The sequence below is a fragment of the Dermacentor andersoni genome, chromosome 8, assembly GCF_023375885.2.
Source record: "Dermacentor andersoni chromosome 8, qqDerAnde1_hic_scaffold, whole genome shotgun sequence".
NCBI lineage: Eukaryota > Metazoa > Arthropoda > Arachnida > Ixodida > Ixodidae > Dermacentor > Dermacentor andersoni.
Window position 1 is genome coordinate 1,112,202 of NC_092821.1, and position 12,007 is coordinate 1,124,208.

Genomic DNA, 12,007 nt, shown 5'->3' on the forward strand with positions numbered 1-12,007 from the left:
GTGTTATTTCCAATAAACGCAATTGTAAGTCAGTGCCGTGTGTGTTCCACCCTCTATTCTGCTGTCTGGCGGAAGTGTTGAGCACTCTTTTTAAACAATATGGAACTCGCCCAATCTGCCATTCTTCTCCAGTTACCCAAGCTGGTGTTGAAGAGGTTCATTGCAGACCAGCACTGACCGAGTGGCACATACCCCGTAGCCCCAGTCAGCGTCAAAGAGTTTCTTTGAACAGTGGTTGCCTAACCAGTCCTGCATCTACAGTGACCCATGTCGGCTTGAAAGAGGTTCATCGAAGGAAGGCACACACTGAGTGTGTTTGTGGCACTGGCTGCTAAAGCATCAGGTTGCTGTCCTTGAGGAATGCTTGAGATGTGGGTTTGACTCCACTCACCATCGGATTAGCTAGGTATTTTTTTTGTCATTGTAAAGCAACATATTCCCAGTGCACATAACTAGTTACCCTAGTTGACATGAAAGATGTTTGTTAAGGAGCGGTGTGCACCTATTGCCACATGACCCAGTTACCCAAGTTGGTGTAGAAGAGGTTAATTAGAGACCAGCGCAGACAGAGTGGCACATACCCTGTGGTCAGCGTTTCTCCGAACAATGGTGCCAACCAGTCCCATGTTGGCACGAAAGAGGCATGCATGTACACATTGCCATCTGCACTTGAACCTCGTTATAACGAAGTTGAAGGGGAGCTGAAATTACTTCCTTATACCTGTTACTTCGTGATATCCATTATTGTCATTTACTGCCGTATATACCCAATGGTGTGCACAATTGTAAACATGTTAATAGGAAGATGACTGTGGCCCGCGCGACTGCTACATGGCCACGCATGCAATGCTACAATGCTACATGGCCACGCATACATGGCCCCACATGCTGGGCAAAGTCGAAATTGTCGATTTCGCCCTGCCATATGCTAGCCGCCTGGTTAGCACAGATGGCAGAGCGGCTGCCCCGGAAAGGCGGTGGTCCTGGGTTCGAGTCCCGGACCACGCCGAATTTTTTTCAACTGTGATGCTTTTCTTTCGAGGAACCTGTATGGGTTTCCTTTGTAGCTATCGCTACGAATGGGAGGATGTCCGATTTCCCCTTTATTAGCCTTTAGATAGCTGCTTTCAATGCCTTGTGATGCTCTTTCGTGTCCGCCTTCCACTTGGCTCGTTGGTGTCGAGCAGTGCGAGATACACAAGACAGTGTTGCGCTGTGTGATCGAGGGGTCAAGCGAACTGTGCCGGGTCGGCTTGACTCGGCTGGCTCATGGCTTCTGAGATTGCACTGGTGCCAATGTGATCTCGGAGGTCACGCCCAGTTGCCAGACTGCACGGCACTCTGCAGGGAGAAGAGAATGCACAGCCTGGGTAAGAGACCCTGAGTGTGCCGGGTAGATTTTTGAAGCTAGGCCCAGCTGTGGCTGCCTGCACAGTGTACCATAGAGAAAGAGAGAAGTGAATGCACTAATTATTTTGCACTGCCACACGTAGCCATGCAGCTAGGCGCGACTCATGCACGCTTCCCCATGACCCCTGAGATACTGTTGGTGAGATCTCGGAGGCGATGGCCAGCTGCTCTTGCCTGTCCGGTGCGCAGTGGAAGTGAATGCACTAATCTTTCACACTGCCGCACATCTTTCGCATTGCCGTACGTCTCGCACAGCCAGGCATGCGCAAGAGAGAGTAAGTGGAGAAGTGCGATAGTGAGCTGCTGCTTGTGCGAGATGCTCAACTACGTGTGGCAGTCAGGAAGAGCAGTGTTTTTCGACGACTTATTCGAAGCGAGGATGTGGGAGTTTTGAACTGCCGCAGCAAATGAGTCCTGAACCCCGCGGAAAGCAATGTACTTGGTGCGCAACGGTCGGCTATTTTTTGCTTCTGGAGACTAATCTAGTTCGTTATATCCATTGGCCGAACATTTTCACTTCAGTAAAACGAGGCTTTGAGTGCGTGCATCTGTATGGGGATTTCAAGGGGAGCTTTATTAACTTTGTTATATTCATTTTGTTACATTGCACTTCATTATAATGAAGTTCCTGTGTACTCAGTGATTCAAGTTGGTCTGATGGGTGGTTTCGAACCCTCGTACCTCAGCACAGCAGTGTGACACGACCTTGGATTGTGACATGGACTAGAAGCAGGCAGGACAAGCGCTAACTCTCAACTAAATTTTTATTGAAACTTAATAAAAATAGTAAAATAAATAATAAAAACTTAATAATAATTAAAAATTATATATATAGGCGATGGCAAAAAACCGCAGCATAAGAACATGAAAAGGTATAAAGACATCAGTTAAACATATCAGGACATAGGGAAGTCAAAAAGGAAACAAAAAAACGCTACTTCAGATGAACAGACGTCTTGTGAAGATACTGAAATTCGCATTCTAACAGAGACAAAGATGCATGGCTAACGCAAGTGTCTCCTAATCTTTTGATATGGAATGCCTCGATTATTTCCTGTGTGGTTTGGCATTTGTGTCTGGAAAGAATTTTTGTGTCTTTAAAAAGAGGTTTACAACCACAATTGAAACAATGTGACGCTAGATGTGAAGCATTAGGGTTGTTTAGGGAATATTTGTGTTCTTTTAGTCTAATATTAATGCACCTGCCGCTCTGTCCAATGTAAGTTTTCCCGCACTTGAGTGGAATCTGATAAACTATACCAGTGTTACAAGGCACAAAAGGGGACATATGTCTAACACCGCAATCATCTTTTCTTTTCTTGCCACACTGTTCAAGTTTCCTATTTATCATAGGGCACGTGATAGACAACTTGCGGGGAGGCCGAGAAAACAGCCAAGACAGAGCCGACAGCAGTGCGAAAGCGGAACTATGGTGGATATCGTAAGGGAAAGCGCATAACGATAAGCTTATTTCTTTATTTTATGACGCCAACTTTGATGCTCGTTGCAATGGACAACCCTGACAACGACACTTTGGCTTGCGATGCTGGGCTTGACTTCAGCGATTTAAGCACTGATAAATGAGGCCTGCTGCTGAGGGCTTGCGCTGCCGGCGTCATTGCGTACTACTACGACGGCAACTGTATGTCATGGCTGTACATATTCGCACATTTGTAGCTTTTCCTTCGTGAGAACTAAATGCCGCACTCACCGCTCTGTCTTCGACCCAGTTGTTCTTGCGCTTCGTAGAATGCAGGCAAGACCGACGGAACAGCGCTACGGGAAAGCATTGCTTTGAAAGGCACTCCACACAACTTCAGTAAGTCGGCGTTGAACTCGCAATCCTCTGGACAAAAGTGCAGCGAGCACACTATGCGATTTTTCTGCTCTTTGCCAACGCGCTGTGCCAGAGGTACGGCACTTAAACACTTCGAACGGAAAGGTTCACTCGTTGGCACACAGTGATGAGTAACGTTGGATTCACCGCTGCAACTGCCCTTGGCCAAGTTCCGCGACCGTTCGTGCATCCCACGACATCGCAAGAACGTGGCATTCTCGCTGCCTGTTCCAAATGTGTTTTTTTCGTCAAGCATGAGCCTAGGTTGGTTACAGCATACAAAGAAGGTTTCTTTGTTGTTGTTCCTTAGGAATTGTACACACAAAGAGCTAAAACTGGTATTGACAAATATTTTGTTTCAAAATATGGGCGGCCAAGGTAACTTGCTAAATTTGATCGAAAGCTATCTGTCCAACCGCACATTTCGTGTTCGGATTGGTAACGTCCTGTCTCGTCTATTCAGGAGACTGTTGTGCCACAAAACGGAGTGCTGAGCTGTACTCTATTTCTTGTAAAAATGAACTCGCTCCATACTGTCATACCACCTACAATCTTTTATTCTGTATATGTAGGTCATATCCAAATAGGTCATGTAATCTTAGTATCTGCGGGCGACAAGTGCAGCTTGGCCTGAATAAATTGTCTAAGTGGGCAGACGAGAATGGTTTTAAACTAAACCGTCAAAAAAGTACATGCATTCTCTTCTCGAATAAGAGAGGTGTAATACTGGAGCCCGTTATTGATCTTAATGGAGAACGGTTATCTCTGAGCCATGAACATGAATTTCTAGGTCTCATTTTAGATTTTAAACTAACTTTTATGCCACATTTAAAACATTTGAAAACGAAGTGCTTGAAGACAGTGAATCTACTGAAGCTCTTGATCTGCACAATTTGAGGAAGTAACAGAAGATGCCTTTTGAGCTTGTACAAAAGTCTTATACGATCACGCCTTGACTACGGAGCCATTGTGTATAACTCTGCCACGCCTAGTGCTTTGAAGATGCTGGATGCCGTCCACCACTTCGGTATCTGTCTTGCTACTGGTGCGTTCTGGACTAGCCTCGTAGAAAGCCTGTACGCTGAATCCAACTAATGGTGTCTACATCTCTAAAGGACATATTTAAGTTTCTCCTATGCCCTGAAGGTGAAATAAGATTTCCATCATCGCATGCCATTCAGTTATTTGAGACCTGTCCAGGGCCAGGCTGTTCCGTAACCGCCCAGCCACTAGGCCTCTGTCCCTCCGGTTTGAAGCACTGTCTGAAGAAACGGGTGCCTCAATTTTAGAGAATGTCATAAAGGCAACTATGCGGCTTCCACTGCCTTGGGAATGGCAGACTATCAAGTGTGACATCTCATTTGCAGAAATATCAAAACGAGTGCCTGAGGAACACATACGTTCACATTTTCTATAGCTTCAGGAGAAGTATTCTTGTGCTGAATTTTACACAGATGCCTCTAAGTCTCCTTCTGGTGTTGCCTACGCAGCACTAAGACCAGCATTTTTAATATCCTGTACATTGAATCCACATACATGTATTTTTACAGTGGAAGCATATGCAATACTGTCTGCAGTAAAGCACATCAAGCAAACGAATCTCACTAGGGCTATTGTGTTCACAGACTCATTGAGTGTAGTCCGATCCCTAATGAATCTACGAAAACATAAAAACACTCTCTTTAATGAACTGTATACATTGCTATGCTCAGCTCATAATGCTAAACAAGTGATCATCCTATGCTAGGTACCCAGCCTCTGTGGCATAAAAGGCGATGAAGCTGCTGACGAGAAAGCTACCTCAGTAACTTTTAGCGACACTGTCACAAATGTATCCACCCCAGCCACAAATCTTAAACCATACTTGCGTCACAAGCTGAAAATCCACTGGCAGAAACTGGAATATTCAGATATCCAATAAACTACACTTGATCAAACCCAAATTAAGACATTATATATCTGAAAACATCACAATATAGGTGAAGTGCTCCTTTGCCGATAAAGAATAGGACACAGTTATGGCACTCGCTCTTACCTGGGGACTGGGGACCGTCCTCCGACTTGTAGTAAGTGCGGCAAAAATCTCACAGTCCTGCACATTCTTATTCAATGCCCTGCAGTAGAAGCACAGAGGAAAAAGCATTTCACTTCTGCACATTGCAAAAATATTCCTCTTCACCCGACATTTTTTCTTAGCAATGAACTGCTTTTTAATATGAAATTAGTCTTAGAGTTTTTAGCTGAAACAGACACGCTGAAAATCATTTGACCAGGTAATTTTTTGCACATTTATAACAGCCCTTGTACTCAAGGGCTTTCTTAATGCAAGAAAGAGGTGAGGCGTGCACACAGGACACAAGAGTAGGGATAGAGAAGTGGACAACACAAACACCGACTATCAACTGAAGGGAGCACTGAGGCGAAAAAGAAAGAAGACACAAAACTCATCTGCGCAAGCTCAGGAATGGTATCACCACGTGTCAGTCGGGTACATGTGCTGGTCTACGTGAGTGATAACTGTTAAGACACTTAATCTCTTCCTTATGTAAAGTAATCGAAGGCTGACTCACGCATGCACTTCCACCATTATAGATATGCCATGCCTCTACCATAAGACGCGTATCTTCATTCTTATGTCTGTACAATGTTGCGCATTCATCTAACTCTGGCGTGCAGTTACAATCTTGGCAATGTAGGGAAAGATTAGAAGGCGATCCACTGGTTAACGACCTTTTATGTTCCATTAGCCTCTGATTGATACACTGTCCCGTTTGCCCTACGTAGAACTGGCCACAGCTAAGGGGCCACAGCTAAGGGGCCACAGCTAAGGGGCCACAGCTAAGGGGAGGCGCAGCGGTGGCGTAGAGGTAGAACACCCGCCTCGCGTGCAAGAGGTCCGTGGTTCGAATCCCGGTGCCGGCAATTTTCCACCAAATTAAAGAAAAAAATCCGCGTATTGATAAAATTGCACAAACAGGCCTGGAGTGTGGCCTGATCCCGGTGACCAGAACCGGTAACGCACTCCCTCACCAGAGCAGGATTGGCCACCCTGGTGCAGTACTTGGCCACAACCTCCTATATGAACACAACAATCAAACCCCGGCCCTCAGTCCCCAGCAGCTGCGAAGCAACTGACCACGGCGGCGGTCAGACCTGCGACGCTGCAGAGGGTGCTAAGAATCACTGGCTCCGGACAGGCCGCCATTGGAATATGAACCTGGCAACGTTTAACGTTAGAACGTTATCTAGTGAGGCGAGTCTAGCAGTGCTATTGGAAGAATTAGAGGGCAGTAAATGGGATATAATAGGGCCCAGTGAAGTTAGGAGGCCAAAAGAAGCATATACAGTGCTAAAAAGCGGGCACGTCCTGCGCTACTGGGGCTTAGCGGAAAGAAGAGAACTAGGAGTCGGATTCCTGATTAATAAGAATATAGCTAGTAACATACAGGACCTCTATAGCATTAACGAGAGGGTGGCAGGTCTTGTTGGTAAACTTAATAAGAAGTACAAAATGAAGATTGTACAGGTCTACACTCCTACATCCAGTCATGATGACCAGGAAGTCAAAAGCTTCTATGAAGACGTGGAATCGGCGATGGGTAGAGTGAAAACTAAATACACTATAATAATGGGCGACTTTAATGCCAAGGTAGGCAAGAAGCAGGCTGGAGACAAGGCAGTGGGGGAATATAGCATAGGCACTAGGAATAGCAGTGGGGAGTTATTAGTAGAGTTTGCGGAACAGAATAATATGAGGATAATGAATACTTTCTTCCGCAAGCGGGATAGCCGAAAGTGGACGTGGAGGAGCCCGAATGGCAAGACTAGAAATGAAATAGACCTCATACTCTGCGCTAACCCTGGCATCATACAAGATGTGGATGTGCTCGGCAAGGTGCGCTGCAGTGACCATAGGATGGTAAGAACTTCAATTAGCGTAGACTTGAAGAGGGAACGGAAGAAACTGGTACATAAGAAGCCGATCAATGAGTTAGCGGTAAGAGGGAAAATAGAGGAATTCCGTATCAAGCTACAGAACAGGTATTCGGCTTTAACTCAGGAAGAGGACCTTAGTGTCGAAGCAATGAACGACAACCTTATGGGCATCATCAAGAAGTGTGCAATAGAAGTCAGTGGTAACTCCGTTAGGCAGGATACCAGTAAACCATCGCAGGAGACGAAAGATCTCATCAAGAAATGTCAATGTATGAAAGCCTCTAACCCTACAGCTAGAATAGAACTGGCAGAACTTTCGAAGTTAATCAACAAGCGTAAGACAGCTGACATAACGAAGTATAATATGGATAGAATTGAACATGCTCTCAGGAACGGCGGAAGCCTAAAAACAGTGAAGAAGAAACTAGGAATTGGCAAGAATCAGATGTATGCCTTAAGAGACAAAGCCGGCAATATCATTACTAATATGGATGAGATAGTTCAAGTGGCTGAGGAATTCTATAGAGATTTATACAGTACCAGTGGCACCCACGACGATAATGGAAGAGAAAATAGTCTAGAGGAATTAGAAGTCCCAAAGGTTACGCCGGAAGAAGTAAAGAAAGCCTTGGGAGATATGCAAAGGGGGAAGGCTGCTGGGGAGGATCAGGTAACAGCAGATTTGCTGAAGGATGGTGGGCAGATTGTTCTAGAGAAACTGGCCACCCTGTATACGCAATGCCTCATGACCTCGAGCGTACCGGAATCTTGGAAGAACGCTAACATAATCCTAATCGATAAGAAAGGGGACGCCAAAGACTTGAAAAATTATAGACCGATCAGCTTACTGTCCGTTGCCTACAAAATATTTACTAAGGTAATCGCAAATAGAATCAGGAACACCTTAGACTTCTGTCAAGCAAAGGACCAGGCAGGATTCCGTAAAGGCTACTCAACAATAGATCATATTCACACTATCAATCAGGTGATAGAGAAATGTGCGGAATATAACCAACCCTTATATATAGCTTTCATTGATTACGAGAAAGCGTTTGATTCTGTCGAAACCTCAGCAGTCATGGAGGCATTACGGAATCAGGGTGTAGACGAGCTGTATGTAAAAATACTGAAAGATATCTATAGCAGCTCCACAGCCACCGTAGTCCTCCATAAAGAAAGCAACAAAATCCCAATAAAGAAAGGCGTCAGGCAGGGAGATATGATCTCTCCAATGCTATTCACAGCGTGTTTACAGGAGGTATTCAGAGACCTGGATTGGGAAGAATTGGGGATAAAAATTAATGCAGAGTACCCTAGTAACTTGCGATTCGCTGATGATATTGCCTTGCTTAGTAACTCAGGGGACCAATTGCAATGCATGCTCACTGACCTGGAGAGGCAAAGCAGCAGAGTGGGTCTAAACATTAATCAGCAGAAAACTAAAGTAATGTTTAACAGTCTCGGAAGAGAACAGCAATTTACAATAGGCAGCGAGGCACTGGAAGTCGTAAGGGAATACATCTACTTAGGGCAGGTAGTGACGGCGGATCCGGATCATGAGACGGAAATAATCAGAAGAATAAGAATGGGCTGGGGTGCGTTTGGTAGGCATCCTCAGATCATGAACAGCAGGTTGCCATTATCCCTCAAGAGAAAAGTGTATAATAGCTGTGTCTTGCCAGTACTCACCTACGGGGCAGAAACCTGGAGGCTTACGAAAAGGGTTCTACTCAAATTGAGGACGACGCAACGAGCTATGGAAAGAAGAATGATAGGTGTAACGTTAAGGGATAAGAAAAGAGCAGATTGGGTGAGGGAACAAACGCGAATAAATGACATCTTAGTTGAAATCAAGAAAAAGAAATGGGCATGGGCAGAACATGTAATGAGGAGGGAAGATAACGGATGGTCATTAAGGGTTACGGACTGGATCCCAAGGGAAGGGAAGCATAGCAGGGGGCGGCAGAAAGTTAGGGGGCCGGATGAGATTAAGAAGTTTGCAGGGACGGCATGGCCGCAATTAGTACATGACCGGGGTTGTTGGAGAAGTATGGGAGAGGCCTTTGCCCTGCAGTGGGCGTAACCAGGCTGATGATGATGATGATGATGAAGGGGAATTTTATAAACCACACCCATACGACAGCCAGTAAAACGGTTATTCTTATTGTGCTTCACTGGACAAATATCTGTTCTTTTCTTGCCTTTTACCTGCTCCTTTTTCCTCTGTATGGCAGCGCATATCTTACCTAGCTTATTGGGAGCAGTGAAAGAAACATTAACATCATATCTACTTGCAACTTTTTTAAATTGTGCGACACTGAATGAAAGTACAAAATAGCCACTACTCTTTTTTTGCTATTACTGGTTTCTGTAATCACGTCCGTCCCCCTCAAAACCGACTTCTTTAGGCGCTCAGCCACAGTGGCCACTGCTACACTAGGATAACCTGCTTCTAATAGGCGCCGGACCTGTGCATTAAAACTTGCGCTCATTTTGTGCGTGCAGGATCTGGTGAGGGAAAACTTAAGACACGACATGGCACTTCCGTTTTTTAGTACGTTGGAATGCTTGGATTGAAAGTTTAGCAACGGCTTCGAAGATCTTGGGGAGTACTGCCAACAAACGTGATTTTGTTCGAAGACCAAGGAAATGTCAAGAAACTGAAGTACGCGTCGCTGAGGAAATTCCTTAGTAAGCATTAATCCTCCTCCATAAAGTTTAAATTGCTCACTTACTGAGGTAACAGCGGAATCGAATTCCTTCCTCTTGCAGAAAATCAGGTAATCATCAACGTAACGAAATATCTTGATAACGCGATCACCTAAGGCTTTCTCTAAGCAGCTGTCAACCTTACTCAGGTAAATATTGCTAAGAATAGGGGCAACCTTTGAGCCAATACAAATGCCTGATTTCTGCAGAAAAACTCCATCTCTCCACCCAATCAGCGTCGACTTCAGGTACATTGAAATAATTTCTAGAAAAGCTCCCATGGAAACACTACATCTGTCAATAAAAGCCGACTCTTGCACCTGTTTTTTAATGCACTCATTTACCTAGTAATGTACTCCTTTACCTAGTGTTCCACAACATTGTGAACGACAATACACCTCATCGCATTTGGTGGAGGTGCTGGGTGAAGGCACTACAAGGGCTGTCGGTAGCACGGGATTCGCTCGCGATCATGGCACGCTCCTTCGTCTTCCTTGTCAGTCGGCACATACACAGGGGCGCGTGTGCTTCATTACAATATAGATAAAACAAAGTACATTAGGCCACCCTTCCAACATTCGGAAAGAACAAATCACCGTAAGTGCATCAGACAGTTTTCTGCGTGTGGCAACACATTCATTTTTTCCATCTGCAATTGAAGCCTGGAACCGTCTGCCGGAACCAATTGCACATGTTGACTCCATCGAAAAATTCGCAACCAGGATATGTGCACTTTTTTGTGATTAGGTCTGTTTCTGATTATTTACTGCTTCGTTACAACGTTGCGTTGTGCAACTGTGTCTTGGCCATTTCCCACTACATCTGAATTGTTCGTAGCTCTTACCCCTTCCATGTATTATCTGCCTTGTACTGTTTGCTTTGGTCTGTCGTTTTGTTTGCATGTCATATCTTTGAATTGTAATAATTAGCGTATTTCATTGCTATCTTCTGTTTTGACCCACAATGTTGTTTTGATTGTGACCCACTCCTGTATGAGCCTGTAAAAATGCTTACAGTATCGCTAAATAAATAATAAATAAATAATACCTGGCCCTTGTGGGGATGCGGGACTCTCACGCGTCCCCTGATATGTTGTTTTGCCGCATAGCTCCCGTCTTCTCCAGTGCGGCTTCGCCGCGTGGCCTGGCGCCCGCGGCAGTCGGAGTGGTTGAAGCGCAGTGCGAGAGATGGCGCTAGTTGCGCTGCTGACGCCGCCTCACGGCAGGGTTACTTGGGGGCGCAGGGGAGAACACGCTTCCTCTTTGGTTGGAGATCGTCAAGCGGCGCGGACGTTCCGCGCGTGCGCCGATCCATGCTTCTGCGAGACCGTCTCGCGTGGCCGCGGTCGAACGCGCCACCGTTCGCGTGACCGTACGTGCAAACGACCAGGCGTTCGGATCCAGCATGGGGCGAACTTATTCGCTCGCTATCCGGTTGCAGTGAGTCGGGCTTCCTAGATTTGTCGTGCGCCCATCGGCATGTTTTGTGGATAGCAACTCGGCTAGCAGGCATTGATCTATGAAAGGTGCAATAAATGCCCTTGTGATTGTTTGCACTACTGTGTTGTCGTTCCTTTGTCCCAAGAGCACAGGAGAAGAATCCCACACCCTTGCGCCATAAAACACCACACATCATCATCATCATCATTATCATTATCATGCACATATATAGATAGATAAATGATAGCCGCCGGTCGGTGCGTGAAGTGCCCTATGAATGCTAATGCATTAAAACATACAATTCGAAGTCACTAAAAAAATTCACTGACGATATTACGATACTCCCTAATGCGAAATTTTAGCTCAAGTCTGTACGTGTTTTTCCTTTTGCATGTCAATATTTTATATTATGATTATATGGGTACATGGTTTATATTGACACGTGTACTTGTTTGGCTTTATTGGACAACCACATTTCACCATCTAAGAAATGTTATCACTCAGTGCAGGATGTGCCTGTATGTGTTGGAAGTACCAAGGATGTTATCGAGGGTTTTATCTGCGATCTGTTGTCACTGAGCCTTGTGTAATCTGATTGCTTGTATGCACGACGCGAATTGTGTAGAACTTTCTGGAAGACAAGCGGGCATCAATGGTTATTCTGGAACCTTTGATG

General features: G+C 45.3%; 2 protein-coding genes across 3 annotated transcripts in view; one reads left to right on the forward strand and one right to left on the reverse strand.

Moving 5' to 3' along the window:
- Window positions 1-12,007, forward strand: part of Nup154 (nuclear pore complex protein Nup154) — a 308,861-nt gene that overhangs the window by 24,193 nt on the left and 272,661 nt on the right. The window lies entirely within an intron of this gene.
- LOC140219763 (uncharacterized) overlaps window positions 1,091-12,007 on the reverse strand; it is a 29,387-nt gene continuing 18,470 nt past the window's right edge. The window contains exons 2-4 of one of the 2 annotated variants that reach the window (XM_072289581.1): window positions 5,283-5,361; window positions 3,122-3,186; window positions 1,091-1,341 (exon numbers count right to left, since the gene is read on the reverse strand). In XM_072289581.1, the coding sequence (XP_072145682.1) occupies window positions 1,230-1,341; window positions 3,122-3,186; window positions 5,283-5,361 (256 nt within the window). In that variant the 3' untranslated portion in view covers window positions 1,091-1,229. The remainder of the gene's footprint in view (window positions 1,342-3,121; window positions 3,187-5,282; window positions 5,362-12,007) is intronic. The other variant, XR_011895932.1, reaches the window with a different exon arrangement.